The 15,649-nt window shown below is 41.4% G+C and overlaps 1 protein-coding gene across 1 annotated transcript in view; it reads right to left on the reverse strand.

Moving 5' to 3' along the window:
* Dnah9 (dynein axonemal heavy chain 9) overlaps window positions 1–15,649 on the reverse strand; it is a 430,757-nt gene that overhangs the window by 372,482 nt on the left and 42,626 nt on the right. The window contains exons 11-14 of the mRNA XM_008855701.3: window positions 12,896–12,964; window positions 10,325–10,451; window positions 8,998–9,253; window positions 7,405–7,646 (exon numbers count right to left, since the gene is read on the reverse strand). Of these exons, the coding sequence (XP_008853923.1) occupies window positions 7,405–7,646; window positions 8,998–9,253; window positions 10,325–10,451; window positions 12,896–12,964 (694 nt within the window). The remainder of the gene's footprint in view (window positions 1–7,404; window positions 7,647–8,997; window positions 9,254–10,324; window positions 10,452–12,895; window positions 12,965–15,649) is intronic.

Raw genomic sequence — 15,649 nt, forward strand, 5'->3', positions numbered from 1 at the left:
ATTATAAGGGAATACTTTAAAAACCTATGCTTTATTATATTAGAAAATCTAATTAAAAGAAATGGATGAATTTCTAAATTCATTGAAACCATGAAAGTTAAAGCAAGAAAGGATCAACCATTTAAATAAACCCATAATGAATAAGTAAATCAAAAGTAATACAAAGCCTCCCAAATTAAAAGCCCAGGCTCAGATGATTCGTAGCAGAACTTTACCAGACCATCAAAGAAGATCTACAACCAATAATACTTAAATTATTCAAAAAGATAGAACTAGAAGGATAACTCCCAAACTCCGAAGCCAGTATTACACTAACCAGGTAAAGACACAACAGGTACCCAAACCAGGTAAAGACACAACAAAAAATGAAACTATAAGCTCATATCCCTGATGAACATAAATGAAAAAATTCCCAACAAAATACTTGTAGACACACACATCAAAAAGTTCGTCCATCATGATCAAGTTGGCTTTATTCCAGAGATGTGGGAATGGTTCAATAGACCTAAGTCAATAAATATAATAAGTCATACAAATGGAAATAAAGACAAAAATCTTATGATCATCTCAATAGATGCAGAATGACTTTTGACAAAATCCATGGTGGGAGTCCTAGAGGAATTGGGAATATACCTCAACATAATTAAAGGTATATACAAAAAACCCACAGGCAACATCATTCTAAATGGAAAAAAACCTGGAAGCATGCCCATTAAAATCAGGAGCCAGAGAAGGCCACCCTGTATCCCCACTCTTTTTCAATATAGTGCTTGCAACTTTTGCTAGAGTAGTAATAGAAGAGAAGAAAGTTAAAGGAATACTAATGGGAAAAGGAGAGGTCAAATTATTCCTATTTGAGGATGATACGATAGTATACATAAGAGATTCCAAAAATCCCACCAGAAAACTTCTAGGAATGATCAACACTTTCAGCAAGGCAGCAGAATACAAAATCAATTTACAAAAATCAGTAGCCTTTCCATTTACCATAACAAGCAATCAGAGAAGAGTTTGTGGGAACACTCCCATTCAAAATAGCCCTCCAAAATATCTAGGAATAAACCTAACCAAAGACATGAAATATCTCTACAATGAAAAATTTAAATCTTTGAAGAAAGAAATTGAGAAAGACACAAAGAGATGGAAAGACCTCCCTTGCTCATGAATTGGTAGAATTAATATTGTGAAAATGACCATCCTATCAAAAGCAACCTATAGGTTCAATGGAATCCCAGTCAAAATCCTTATGACATGCTTCACAGAAATAGAAAAAAAAATCCTAAAATTCATACGGAATCACAAAAGGCCATGGATAGCCAAAGCAATCCTGAGTACAAAGAGCAATACAGGCAGGATTACCATACCCGATCTCAAATTATATTACAGAGCTGTAGTCATAAAAGCACCATTATATTGGCACAAAACAGACATGTGATCAATGCAACAAAATAGAAGACCCCAACAGGAATGCATGCAATTTTATCCACTTGATATTTGACAAAGGTGCCAAGAACACATCCTGGAAGAAAGACAGCATATTTAACAAATGGTACTGGGAAAACTGGATCTCCACATGTAGAAGAATGAAATTAGACCCTTATCTATATCATCCTTCACAAAAGCCAATTCCAAATGGTTCAAAGACCTCAATGTGAAACCTGAAGTTCTGAAGCTCTTAGACGAAAATGTAGGCAGTACCTTACAAGACATCAGTGCAGGAAAGGAGTTTATAAATTGGACATCAGTTGCTCAGGAATTAATGTCAACAATTGACTAATAGGACCTCACTAAACTAAAAATCTTCTGTACAGCAAAGGAAACAACCAGTCGAGTGAAGAGGAAGCCCATAGAGTAGAAGAAAATCTTCACTAGGGACACATCTTACAGAGAATTAATATCCAGAATAAACAACTCAAAAAACCAAGAAACAAGAGAACAAATGACCCTATTAAAAATGGGCTGTGGATCTGAACAGAGAGCTCATAAAAGAAGAAATAAAGATGCCTAAAAAACATGCTTAAAAATGTTCAACAGCCTTAGTATTTAGAGAAGTGCAAATCAAAACTACTTTAAAATTTCATCTAATCCTAGTCAGAATGGCTAAGATCAAGAGAACAAACGACATCAAATGCCGCTAAGGAGGCAGAGAAAAGGGACTCCTCGTTGCAGGTGGGATTGCAAACTGGTGCAACCACTGTGGAAAGCAGTGTGAAGAACTCTTTAAAAACTAAAAATAAATCTACCATATGATCTGGTTATACCAGTCATTGGTATACACCCAAAGGACTCATCCCACTGCAGAGATACTTGCACAGCCATGTTTGTTGCTGCTCTTTTCACAATAGCTAAGAAATAGAAACAACTTTAATGTCCCTCAAATGACGAATGGCTAATGAAAATTTGGTACATTTACACAATGGAGTTCTATTCAGGGGTAAAGAAGAATGAAATCATGAAATTTGCAGGTAAATGGATGGAACTGGAAACTGTTATATTAAGTGAAGTAACACAGACTCAGCAAAACAAGTGACATATGTTCTCTCTCATTTGTGGCTCTTAGCTCCAAATTCTTAGATGTGAGTATATATCCTGATGTAACCACAGGAGCCAGGAAAATGGAAAGGAACCGTGGGGGTAAAGGAGAAGAAGAAGCTTGAGAGAGGGTATAGTAAGAGACTGTGTTACCAAAGGGGAAATGAAGAAAATAGAGGTATTTAACTGGGAAGACAAGAGGGAAGGTTATACAAGGAACCATGGGGGAGAGGGGAAGAAGGAACTTAAGAGGGGGATAGTAGGAGACAAGTGTTATCAAAGGGGAAATGAGGGTACTTTAACTGGGAAGGGAGAAAGACATGTTATACAGGGGGAGAGAGAGGTGAGATAAATAATGCTTAGGTGGTATGAAAAGCCGGAGGGAAATGTATTAGTTTAAAAGCCTACTGAAAAATGTACATACAACATATGTATATGAGTGCATGTGTATAGCTGAAGAAGAAACACAAGAAATACAAGAAACACAGTGTCAGACAGGAGAAACCTCCCTTCAAATTATTGGTCAGATAGTCCAAGAGACTCCCAAAACAACACAGATCATTGCCACAGCCCTTGATTTCCTCCTAGACCTTGAAGGTAAGACCCTAATGCTGAAGACAGGACATACTTTGGACACAGGACTTAGAGTAAGTAATGGAGCTGGAACTGACCTGGAAGCCTCCTTCTTGAAGACTAGCTCCCATAGTATCAGAGGATACTATGCAAGTTACTAAGGGAGAAAATCAATCAATCATCCAACTCAGTTGTGTAATAACCACAGTAATGACAGCCTCAAACTCTCACTATTGGTGCAGTAGTAGCATTTGTATCTTGGGGGTAGTCAGCTATCTAACTGGACTCAAGACCTGCTGGGGAGGTCATAGATCCTAGAGAAAAACTCATGTCTGTTATATCCCTAGACAAATGTAATTTCTTACTGTATGCTAAATGTATATTCTTATATTTATAGACAGGTATATCTCTCACCAGTCATCAAAGAAGCTTCTTTTTACAACACATAGAGACTATTACAGAGTTCCATAACTGGTCAAACACAGAGAATAAGTGTCTTTGAGATGGCCAACCTTAAATGACAGATCTATAATCCAACCTTTACACCTAAGGCTCATGGAACATAGTGGAATAAGGGGAAGAAAAATGCATCTCTCAACTCTCACCAGTGAAGCTTCCTCATGCAACAGATGGTGATTAACACAGAAAGCCACAACTCATCAAAATGTAAAGAATAAGAGACTACAGAGTGTGTGTCCCTGGATAGGAATCCTATATTAAACCTCAGCCACCAGGGCTCAGGGACCATTGTGAAAGAGGGGGCAGAAAGATTGTAAGAGCCACGGGTGATGGATGACCACAAGGCAACAGTTTTCCAGCGACTGAGAACTTACTCATATGAACTTATGACAATGGTGACAGCATGCACAAGACCCATGAAAACTCATACCAGACAAAAACCCAGCATAGAAGTGAGGAAATGGACAAGAAGCCCCAATCTTATCTAAGGAGCTATTGGCAACTGAACATTACTAGGTGAGGGCCAATTGGTCTCCTTTAACGAAGTGATGCTAGATGGGTTGACCAGGCTCCCATGGATAAACTAACATCAACGGAGATTTAGGGACACAAACTTGACTCATATATGCCATAATTTATGAAATCTGACAGGGGAGCTATGAGGGATGCAGATAAGAGAGGAGGCGTTTAAATATGATCAAGATGTGTTATATATATAAAATGCACAAAAATTCTATAAAAATTAAAAAAATAATTTTTATAATGAGGATAAAGTCACTTATGATTTAGTTATTCATGATGAACTTTCATATCTTTTTCTTTTTAAAATTTTATTCATTCTCTGCCAATTTCATACCTGCATCTAATGTATCTTCATCTCATTCACTTCCTGTTACCCTCTCTCCTTCCTCTTCCCTCTTTCTGGACCCCGTCTCCTCGTCAGTAAATCCCCCTTCTACTTTCGTGTCTTGTTCTTTTTAAAAACAGTATTTTATTCATCATTTTTATTTTATGTGTGTGTAAGTGCACCCATGTCGTGCAATGCCTGTGGAGGTCAGAAGAGGGTACTGGATCCCCTAGAACTGGTGTTATGGATAGTTGTTAGCTGTCATGTGGATGCTGGGATTTGAACTCAGGTCCTCTGAAAGAGCAGCCAATGCTCTTAATCTCTGAGTCATCTCTCCAGCCCCCATGTCTTTTTTTTCTTAAAATTTTAATGCAAAACTTACAGCAGTGTATTATGAGATTTAATATGTTAATATGTAAATATGTTAGTATATTTAGTATGTTAATATTTCATATAATAATAGCACAAAAGAGGATGTCTTAGTGTTGTTTTGTATTGTGGGTAAAATACCCAGGCAGAAGCAGCTTAAGGGAGAAAGGGCTCATGTTGCTCACTGCTCCGAGGTGTGCTCCATCCATCGCTGTGGCTCAGGGACTTGAAGCAGCTAGTCACAAAATGCACAGTCAAGAACAGACAGCCATGCATGCATGCATGCTAATACTGAGCTTACTCTCTCCTTTTCATTCAGAGAGGGGCCCAGCCCATGAACAGGTGCCATATGCAGTGTGGATCGTCCCATCTCAATTAACTCAATAAGAAAAGGACACAGGCATGCCCACAGGTCAACCTAATCTAGACAGTTCCTCATTGAGATTCCCTTCCCAGGTGACTCTACCTTGTGTCAAATCAACAGTCCAAACTAACCATCACAAGGGGTGAGAGGTTAAGTTGAACTATACACAGTTGTAAGGTTTCTATATCTCATGATAAAACTAAATTGAAACCTAGAACAGTCACTAGAAATGTATCACAATAGGGTAAAATCTGAAATACCAAATGAGATGTTAACATAGGATGCTGAAAATTATACACAAAGCAGCAAAGACATAGGCACAGAAAAGTGGAGATGAAGAAAAAAATAAAAGAAATAGGAGCATAGTGGAACTAAATTTCACCATATCAATATAAATCCAAATGTTCCAATTAACAGGAAGAGTTGTTAGACTGATAAACATGTGTTTCTATTACATACTGATTGTAAAGGGAAAAAATATGAACATGAAATAAGTAGGTTGAAGGTAAAAGTATGAAAAAATTGACACTGTAAAACACAGACTTACAAGATGAAATTCAAAAATTTCACAAAGCTGGAGGGTTGGCTCAGCAGTTAACAGTGCATACTGCTCTTGCCAAGGACCCAAGTCCTAGCACCCACATTAGGAAGCTCACAACTGCCTGTAACTCCAGTTCCAAAGGATCTAACACCCTCTTCTGGCCTCCACAGGCATCTGCACTCACACAGTGCACATAAACTCACACATAAATAAAAATAATAAATAAATCTTTTTAAAATGGCCAGGCGTGGTGGCGCATGCCTTTAGAAAATTTAGACAGAACTAAAGGATTCACTAGGCAAATCAATGTTAATAATCTACTGACAGTAATTGACTGAACAAATAGACAAACAAGGCCAGAAAGCATCAAAAAGATCCAAACAGCATGATCACAGTTCCCTTTAAATCATCTGTTTCTAGAACACTCCATCCAACAACAGCAGCATAAGCATTGTTGGCAAGAAACCAAGAGACGTTCAGTCAGACTGTTCTAGGGTATGAAAAAGTCTCAGTTAATTCCAAATGTTTGAAGTCTTACGGAGTATCTACCTGACCACAATGAATTTAAATTGGATTTCAGTTCCATTAAGACATCCAGAGAATCCCTGAATATGAGGAAGTCAGACAACACATTTCTAGATGGCCACCAAGTTAACAAAGTAATACAAGAGAGACACTTGAAACTGACGATGAAAGGGGGCTGATTAACTTCATGGCATGAAAGTAACAGACTGCTGAAAGGGGTAATGAATATTGTCAAAGTCCTGTAAGTAGGAAGAAAGGCCTAATATCAATACCCTAAGTTTGTAACCTGGGAGGCTAGAAAAAAAAGTAATAAACCATTAAATTACAGGATACCAGTAGATGTTAAAAAAAATCAAATCAAAGAACTCTATCTTTTAAAGGCAAAAATTAGGCAATTATCTGGTCATCTTTATATTTGTGACTGGATATTTTAACTGTGCTTCAGGCCACAGAATGACTGTGATTTAGTCCTGACTTCTGACATGAGTCAACTTGTCAGACACTGACTGCCCTGTGGCTGCTTCAGTAGGGTTGGATCTGGCGGCCATTTATAGTCTTCCCAGTCAACTTGTCAGACACTGACTGCCCTGTGGCTGCTTCAGTAGGGTTGGATCTGGCGGCCATTTATAGTCTTCCCAGTGCTCATAGGGAAGCTTTATTTGCTGATGGTGGGACATGAGGCTGCCCTGTCCACAGCACAGGACAAAAAGCGTTGCTGTATTAAGTGCAGTGCTGTGCATTCTTTCCTCTTCTGATGAAAGACAGCCAGGGTGCCATGGCTACTCTTTAATCTCGCTAGACTCTTTAGAGGTAGTTCACAAGGATGCTGCTGCGGAGCCACAGGGGCTGTGTGGGCAAGTTGGGGATGATGGTTACTGCAGTGGATAATTTAGGACTCTGTCCTGCTGTAGCCTCTAGTGCCTTGGGGTTAGGTGTGAGACTTAAGTCATGTGATTGACTACGCGATGTCACTATTGAGACAGCGTTAATTTTGACACACTGATGCCAGTCTGGGACTTTCAGTTCCATCATCTATTAAGCGGTTTAGTTGCTATCAGTACAAGCTCTTATCATCGCCTGCAGAAGACAAGGCATCTGTTGATTATTCCAATTTCCCAAACCCCGTTTTTGCACTCAAATGCCCTTCTTGGTGCTTTTCCTTCTTGGAACTGTATCTGAGAGATGGGTTGCTACCTGGACAAGAGCATGAATCCTGTGGCCAGATTCTCTGATGAGACTGTAATATTTCCCCATGCGGTCATGTTGATCCTCCAGGGAAAGAACACATTCTCTTTTCCCTTCTTTCCTCTTAAATACTGGGGACACCCATGTTTCCATGATGCTCTGAATCTCTTTCACATTGTCTTTTGCTTTCTGGATTCTTTGTTCCAGATCATGAATGCTCTTGCTGATTTGAAGGACATAATCCCAACTGCCTGCTCCGCAAAAGAAATACAATTAAACAAAACAGCACACCGTGGCAAAGCTAAAGCGCTACTTGCTATGAAGGATGAATTTATGCCTGTGAGGTTTAGGACATTTTTCTGCACAGGTTATTTAATTATCAGCAGAACACTTTCCTTCTTGGCTGGATTAAAAAGCCAACCTTTCCCATAATCCTGATTATGGAGGAAGAGAAACAAAGAGGTGATTAGCTACCAAGTCCACAAGATTTGGCACAGTTGCTAGGGAATACCAGTGCAATTTGATGACTTTATTTGAATTAATCAATGTTTTTCATAGCAATATTCAATGTGCTGAATATAGGGAACATTGTCCTCTTTTATATAGAGAATAAAGTCCTAATACTTAATATGATATTCCAAGACTTTCATGAGTTGAGTGTGACCTTCTTTTTCAAATCCTAACTTTCCTGAGGACCTTCTTTTGATTATTAATTATTTGCTTTTATTTTATGTGAATGAGTGTTATGCCTACGTGTATGTAAGTATGCCCATGTCGTGCAGTGACCGTAGAGGACAGAAGAGGGTGTTGGATCCCTTGGAATTGGAATTACAGATGGTTGTTAGCCACTGTGTGGGTCCTTGGATTCAAACCCAGGTCTTCTGCAAGAGCAGCCAGTGAGTGCTCTTAACTGCTGAGCCATCTCTCTAGACCCCTTCTTTTAATTAATCTCTCTCCTCTGTGATTCTTTGCCCTTCATTTTGACTGATTTTTTTAATCATGGCTACTTACGTGATTTGGGTTGTACATATACCTGTTGTCCTTACTAAATGTGAGCTCTTTGACAGTAGAGAACATGTCCCATATAATATGTGTCTCATCTTGTTCCTGGAGTCCCTCACATGCTTATGTTAAATAGCTAATAAAAGTTTGCTGAATTGAATTGCAAGATACCAGGAAAGTAAATGTACAGTTTCTTTCTTTACCATGTCTATAATCCAGTTAAGAAAACCAAACGGTGAGCTCATTCATGACATGTTCAGCGTATGCTAGAGACTATCTTCTGCAATTGCTGAGTCCCCAAAAGTGCAGACTGCAAAAGTTTCTAAAATGGCAAATCATTTTAGGAGGTATCTTCTGCAATCTCTGAGTCCCCAAAAGTGCAGACTGCAAAAGTTTCTAAAATGACAAATCACATCCCAAGAGGAGGAGGAGGAGGACTAACAATCCTCCTTGTTTCCTGACTTGGATATGTGTCTGAGGAGAAGCTAGATCTGTGTTTCCAACCCAAATCAGATTATTGGTGAATAATCACGGTCTGTTAACTTTTATTAGCTCTTTGAATCTCCAGGTTTCCTTCAGACCACAGGGGGTACCTGTTACCTTCTGTTTTCCAATTCAGAGTCTCCTCTGCAGCTCTCAAGCGCAGATCAATATTGTGTAGTTCTTCCTCCACTAACGGAAATTCCACCTCGAGCAGAGTTTTCATAACCTTGTTGTACCAATTGGCCATCAACTCCAAGTTGGCCACAAGCTGCCGATAGAATTCCCTGGAGGAAAACAGGGCTGCTGCAGCCTCGGGGATGTGCTTCATCTCGCTGGGCTCTAGGTAGCTCATTTCTTTCAGCACTGAAATCAGCTGGAAGGAAAGAACAAAACACAAGTGGCTCTTGTTCCTCTTGTTCAGGGACCGTGACAAAGCTACTGCACCCACAAAGGACTCAAGAACCTAGGGCACCAAAGCCTTGGGTCTTTTTATAACCTCTGCTCTCATCAGTTCCTTAAGTCTAGTTTCAGAGAAGAATGACTATTCAGCAGAAGGACGATAAATAAAAGAGTAGCAAGGTTACCAGATGTGTGAAAGGACAGAGCAGAAGAAGGGATTGTAAGAAGTGAGCCATCTTCAGTAGAGGAGAGGACTCTGCTTCCTGTGCTCAGAGCATGACACTGCTGAGAGACTGGCTAGGCTGCCAGTCAACCACATGGAGGGGATGGGCCTGATGGAGGGAGATCACCCACCTGAGTAACCTGGAGGCAGGAAAAGCCTCAGCTGAGAACTGTTCCTCTTGTCTTTTCCCAAAGCCATCCCTTTGGTATTTATCATATGCTGTCTAGTAAAGATAGATTTTCGCCTGTTGAGGCTCTGATTTTCAAGGAGACTACAAGTTCCTTAAGGACAAGAACCAAGCCCTATTATACCTCACTGACACCTCCAATATGTCATCTGAAGCTGTCACATGAAGAATGTATTCAGGGTAGGATGTGAAAAATTGCTACTAAATGATCAGAAATACTTTACCATGTACTCATGTGCCATGTACAATGGCTTGGTAATGAGCATGCAGCAAATACAACCACAGTCCCATAGGATAATATTATCAAGTGACATCATAACTGTCTTCTCTTGCATAAACATACTTTGTGATGCTTGCATCGTGACAAAGCCGTTTAGCCAAGTATATCCGAGGGAGCATCCCTGTCATTAAGCAACACATGTCTGATTTCCTGTTGCACAAATCAAATATATTGCTCAATCCTGGAGAAAGATCATGAACATGGATAACTTAGGAAAATATCACAACCTATGACTCATCCTCCCAAAGAAATGTAGGTTGAGTAGACTGAAAATTCTTTTTAAAAGCCTTTTAACCTTTGAAATTAGCAGAGTTAAATGAAATGCTTCAAAGGAAGTTACTGTCACCCAACTAACCTGTGGGTTAAAGTTGACAGAGATCTGCTTTGTGTTGGGGTCACGCTGAAGAAGTGGCAGGGAGAGATTGAACTGTGACTTCTCTGACACTGTCTGACACCAGTCCTCATAAAGTCCTGTCTCATACCTGTAGCAATCAGAGACAATAGACACCTCATAAATGCCCTGCAAATTCTCTAGCTCCTGACAGTGCTCCCGAAGGCAAGCTGGAAAAACAATGAGTCTCTGGCAGGCCAGGCCAGCACCTGCAAGTGACTCCTAATTTTTAAAGGTGCCACCACTTCTATCAAAGGATGGCACGGTTGATTTTAGTTGTCTATTTGACACATCTTGGAAGAGAGAACCTCAATTTGGAATTTCCTCTCTTGGAGTGGCCTGTGGACATGACTGCGAGACAGTTTCCTGATTGTTGAGTGATGTGGAAGGGTTCAGGTCATTGTGTGTGGGGTACCACCCCTGGGTGCCAACCTGGTCTTGGGTTGTATAAGAAAGCAGACTTTAGGGCTGAAGAGATGGCTCAGTGGTTAAAAGCACTGACTTTTCTTACAGAAAACCTTGGTTTGGTTCCCAGCTCCCACATGGTGGCTAACAATGGTCTATAACTCCAGTTCCATGGGATCCACCATCCTCCTCTGACCTCCACAGGTACTGCATGACATCGTGCATTTACATACATACAGGCAATATACTCATACACATAAAAGTAATAATAAAACAATCTATAAAAAGAAAGCAGGCTGAACATAGGCTGGAGGAGCAAGCTAATAAGCAGGGCTCCTCCATGGTCTCTGCTTCAACTTCTGCCTCCGGGTTCCCACACTGATGTTCCTTCCCCGACTTCTCTTAAGGATGAACTGTGATCCTAATATGTAAACCAAATAAACCCATGTTGTTTTTTGTCAGTGTTTTATCACCATAACAGGAAAACTAATTAGAATACAGGAAAATAGATACCATGTGATCTTTTGGAGTGATCTGGAAAGTCATAATTGGCTCCAGAGATGATGAGAGGAGTCATTGGTAACAGTTGATCTCACACTAACCTTCAAGGAGCTCATGGAATTTGTTATTCAGTCAGTATACATTGACTGGACACATTCCATATGCTGAGCTTAGGGAATAAATCAATGAATAAGTAACTTGTGATAAATACAACAAATGGTGGGGATCACAGATTGATCACCACGATACAGTGCAGCTAAAACCATCTTAGAGAGTTGTAGAGGGTGTCAGGCATCTGATTGGAAAGGCAAGAGGCTGAAGAAGGGTAAGGAGTTCAGGGAAGGCTCATGGGGGAGATGATGGAGCAATTCTTGACCAAATCTCAAGAGGTGGGATGAGCAGAGGTGGGATGGTGTGTGTTCCAGGGGAGAGGAGGGAGAATCCCCATATTAGATGCATGGTGAGCTGTCAAGGCCAGAAACAGCCTGACTGAGCTGGGATCAGAAAGTGGATGGTGTATCTGAGGCAGGAGGTGGAGAGGGGGAAGCAAGACTTTTGGAGAACAATGGGAATCTCTGAGAGGTTTTGGTCTGGTAAAGGTGTTGTGACACTGTTGAATTACATGAGCATAAAGGGGCAGGAAGATGGAGGCAGGGAGAGCTGTCAAGAAGCCACTGTGGCAGTTTAGGACAGAGCAGTTCCACTCTCCTGAGAAGAGACCAGTGATGGGGATGAGGAAGGGAAGATACACTTACGATATCTGAGAAGTAGAAGGCTAGAGTTGTGGGTTCCTGGCAGGTGGAGGTGGTACCAATGGATTTGTCTAACCCAGCACTAAGTAGTACCAGAATTGGAGGTATCTGGGGCTGGAGAGATGGCTCAGAGGTTAAGAGCACTAGTTGCTCTTGCAGAGGACCAGGTTCGATTACCAACACCCACATGGTGGCTAACAACTGTCCATAACTCCAGTTCCAGGGGATCCAATGCCCTCTTCTGATCTCTAAGGCATTGCAAGACACTTACACACATAAATACACATAAAATACGAATAAATAAATAAATAAATAAACATGTTCAAAAGAACTGGAGCTATCATTCCTGCTACCGTGCTCTCTGGAATCAAGAGAAAGGGTTGTGACAGGCTGGAAGGCAAGACCATGAGGCTGCCTTTCCACCCTGCACCCTTAAATGACTTGCTGAGCTTTAAGACAAGAACAACTATGCCCCCATGAAATTTTTATTCTCATGCTTTCTTCATAAAAGGATGCAGGGCATTTTTGAGGCTTACTTCCTCTCCTTGCCATAAACAATAGCTTTTTGCTCAGTGAACAGCAACTGCAATTCCAGGACTCTCATCTCAGAGTGCCATGTACTGCTTCCCACTCCTCTCTGCAAGGAGGGTTTGCAATCTCAGGAAAATGACATTGGGCACACATTTGTGTCCAGAGTAGAGCTGCATTCCCCCAGAGACTTATACAGGCAACACAGAAATACTGTACTCTCAAATATCACATCTATAACATAAACCACAGGGTGACATTTCAGAGCTGCTAAGGAATCTGCACTCTGAACAGCAAAAGGCATGGGGTGGGGGATTTGCAGGATGATGCAATCCCAGAAACTGCTTACTTCTCCAACAGTGACAGCAAATCTTCATATTTTTGTATCATTCTTTTTCCTTCAGCAGATTGCATACACCTATCAGTTCAAGAGATACAGAAAGAAAAAACATTACATTCAATTAGAAGCCAAAATTATGCTCTAAAGTATCAACTGCAGCCTATAAAGAAACTTGCGAGACCGAGACAGGAGGATCATGAATCCTCATAGGTCAGTCTGGGGAACATAAAAGGATTCTGTCTGCTTAAATAAAGAAAACAATAACAACAAAAACAAAAGAGAGCGATGGAACAGAAGGGTTCTTTGGCTAGTTGCCCAAGGGCTCTAAAATAGAGTGCCTTCTTTTTTTCTGAACATCTTCTTCAGGCCACAAGGGGGCATCTGTACTTCCTAAAAAATCCAGGCAATTCCACCAGAAACGGGTGGAGTACTCTTTCCTGCCTCTGGCTCTTGTGACTGAGCTGGTCATGTACAAGGTAAATGACATACTTCAAAATATGAGTCAAAAGAAAGTTGATAAAGTGAAGAAAAATTCTAGGTGATTTTTTTCTATGAGTAAGAAAAAATATCTATATAACATTACACACATGTATATATGTGATTATATGTTTATATATAAATAGTGTTCATATATAACAATAGATAGATGATAGATGATGAGAGAGCTTCTCTTTCTCCACATAGGTATAGATAGAAAGATTTCTGAAATCCTCATGGCGACTCCTTAATGTGTAATGAAGGTCCCCCCCACCTCACCCCCTAAAATGTGTGCATACACATGTGCACCCGCACATAGAAATGCATCAACATATACCATGCACTTGCACAAGCTTTCCGAGGCTGAGGGACCAGGGCAGAGTCTGGCTGGCAGCACTGTTTACTGACAACTGTTTCCTCTGCTTTTGACACTGGCTGCAGCACTAAATGAATGTCCAGCTCCTGGGAAAATGGGCGACACATCTTTAATTTTCAAGAGATTTTCACACTAACTCTGTGGAGTCTGCTTTTGTTTTTTTCCTGCTAGCAAAATGAGGCAGCTTATTCCTAAGACTTTAACATCCATTAACTCCAGCACAGGTTTTGCATAGGATCCCTTGAGCATTCCTCAAAATCCCTCCTGCCTGCAGAGAAGGCACCAGATTGCTTCATTCCCTTTTATGCTGAATGAGCAGCTGCATGGCCAGGAAACAAGCCGCAGGCAGGGCTGGCCTGGGAGGCTCACACCTGGCACTCCCTCACAAGCTGCAGAATCCCCACAGGCCTTGAAATGCCCACATCTCAGATTCGGATCTGGAGAGACTGAGGCAGAGGAGAGCTAGACTTGCCACATGGTGTGTGTGCCAGACCATGTCACAGAGGCTTTGAGAGGTCACAGGAACCAGCAGAGTGAGACTCCTTGTGGCTTCCATTTCACTTCATGGTGAGGCATCTACAGCATTTTTATAGATACATTTCTATTAACTAACAAATGTGTATCATAGAGTACAATACACATCAAAATTCCTTTTGAAAACAGAAGGAAACTTTCTCATTGTACAGGTTATCAAGTCTTTATTGTACCCTTTTTTGGGATCAGGCACTTTATGCCATAAGCAACCCTCTTATCCCAGACCTGTCTAACCAGTTGTGTTGGCTGTGGATGAAGTTGAAGTGCCAGCCTCACCTTGCCCTTTGTGACCTTGCTGAGGTGGCAGCACAAAGGCCAGCAGCTCTGAGAAGTAGTGATCCCTGCAGGATCCACTGAAGCCTCTGCAGCAGCCAACCAGCAGCTCAGCTTCTCCTCCATTCCCCAGCTCCTTTCCCTCCGCTCCTCATGGCTGCTGCTCCCGAGAGCATCTTTTGCAGTTCCTGCACCCGTGTCTCAGAGTTTACTGCCTGGGACAAGACCTATGGCAGCTATGTAGTCCCTATTCCTGGAAACAGCCTTGATGCCCCACCTCTCCACCTCATGTCCTCTTTATTTTGCTTTAAGGGATCTGTCTGAGAAGCCAGGGGGCTCAGGTCTAGTGCTAGCCAAACTCTCTATGGCTGGGGATGCATGGAGAGAGCACTGAGCTTCTCCCAGTTCTTTCCTTGGCTTGCTCTGGGGTCTGAGGTGAGTCACCTCCTTCCTCTCTGCCTGGTTTCTTCATCTGCAGAATCAAAAGCTCACCCCGAGCAGGATGAGAATGGTCAGATCCTGGGAAGACATTAGTCATAGCCATGCTGTGCTAGATCTCTGCAGGGTTTGGGGAAAATGGAATCCTTAAATCATTTTAAAGTTGGGCATCCAACTTTAAACTCTAGAGTTCTAGCCTCTCTCTAAGAAGGAGACTGCTCATGGCAGGGCTGCTTATGTGGCTGGTGACCCTGAGGTAAAGTGGTGGCTGATCCCTGCAGACTCAATCCCACTGTCTCACGTTATTCACTTCACTATTTCTTGTGCTTTCTGATCGTGAAAGCAATTTTATCTTGTTACCTGAGCCTAAGGGTCTTAGCAGACACTACTAACTCCAAAAGAACTGTGATGCCAACGGCCAGCTTCCATTGCATTTGTCAAACCCAAGTGCTTTGAACAAATCAAATCTTCTAAAGAGGGATCAGCGGAAGACTACCTGTCCGGAGGCAGTGAGCATCCTAGACACAGTGTCTTTTCACTCAGGTAGCGGCTGAGAGGCCTCCCAGTATCTCGGCTTCTAGGCCCTTCTACGAAGCAGGCTCATGATTTCCTAACCTGGTTACCGTCAGAGTCACCAAAGGAGGTTGTCAAAGAAGCAGAGTCCC

The sequence above is a fragment of the Nannospalax galili genome, unplaced genomic scaffold (genome assembly GCF_000622305.1).
Source record: "Nannospalax galili isolate Female #2095 unplaced genomic scaffold, S.galili_v1.0 scaffold146, whole genome shotgun sequence".
Lineage (NCBI taxonomy): Eukaryota > Metazoa > Chordata > Mammalia > Rodentia > Spalacidae > Nannospalax > Nannospalax galili.